The sequence below is a fragment of the Pygoscelis adeliae genome, unplaced genomic scaffold (genome assembly GCF_000699105.1).
Source record: "Pygoscelis adeliae isolate BGI_AS28 unplaced genomic scaffold, ASM69910v1 Scaffold916, whole genome shotgun sequence".
Taxonomy (NCBI): domain Eukaryota; kingdom Metazoa; phylum Chordata; class Aves; order Sphenisciformes; family Spheniscidae; genus Pygoscelis; species Pygoscelis adeliae.
The window spans coordinates 14,523-15,404 of NW_008824917.1; the positions used below are offsets into that span (position 1 = coordinate 14,523).

The 882-nt window shown below is 64.9% G+C and overlaps 1 protein-coding gene across 1 annotated transcript in view; it reads right to left on the reverse strand.

Moving 5' to 3' along the window:
* The window catches only part of LOC103917780 (hepatoma-derived growth factor-related protein 2), a 14,567-nt gene extending 13,813 nt beyond the window's left edge, over window positions 1-754 (reverse strand). Inside the window, exon 1 of the mRNA XM_009324972.1 lies at window positions 713-754. Coding sequence (XP_009323247.1) covers window positions 713-754 — 42 coding nt within the window. The remainder of the gene's footprint in view (window positions 1-712) is intronic.
* Window positions 755-882: the final 128 nt, after the last annotated feature.

The following is an 882-nucleotide window of genomic DNA, read 5'->3' on the forward strand; positions in this document are numbered from 1 at the left end:
CCCCCCCTCGTGTGGGTGCCAGTACGGGACCCCCAGCCCGGTGCAGGATCTCCTCCCAGCACAGGTGCCAGCACGGGACCCCAATTCCAGTCCTGGACCCCCGTCCTGGTCTGGGTTTCTCCATCCTGGTACAGGTGCCAACATGACACCCCCCTTCTGGGATCAAACCCCAGTGCCGGTATGGGTGCTGCTGTGGGACCCCCCACCCCAGTGCAGGACCCCATCCTGCAGTAGGGTGATCCATCCTGATCCCGTAGGGGATCTCCATCCCAGTACTGGGCCCTCATCCCAGTACAGGTGCTGACATGGGGTCCCCCATTCTGGTACAGGACGCCCCGTTTCCATAGTGAGTCCCCATCCCAGTATGGGTGCTGTAATGGGACCTCCCATCCCGGTACGGGACACCCCGTCCTGGTACCGGGTCCCCATCCCGGTACAGGTGCCAGTATGAGAGCTCCCATCCCGGTACGGGACGTCCCAACCCAGTACGGGTGCTGGGACGGGACTCCCCATCCCAGTATGGGTGCTGGTACAGGTCCCTCATGCCGGTACCGGGTCCACATCCCAGGACAGATACCGATATGGGTCCCCCGTCGCGGTACGGGACACCCCATGCCGCTACCGGGTCCCCATCCCCGTATGGGACCTCCCATCCCGGTACGGGATGCTCCATGCCAGTACCAGGTCCCCATCCCGGAACGGGTGCCGTTACGGGGTCTCCATCCCAGTATGGGTGCCGGTACAAGTCCCTCATGCCGGTACCGGGCCCCCATCCCGGGACAGGGGCTGGTACCAGGTCCCCCATCCCGGTACAGGACACCCCATGCCGGTCACGGGTCCCCATCCCGGTTACGGGTACCGTTACGGCATCTCCATCCCGGT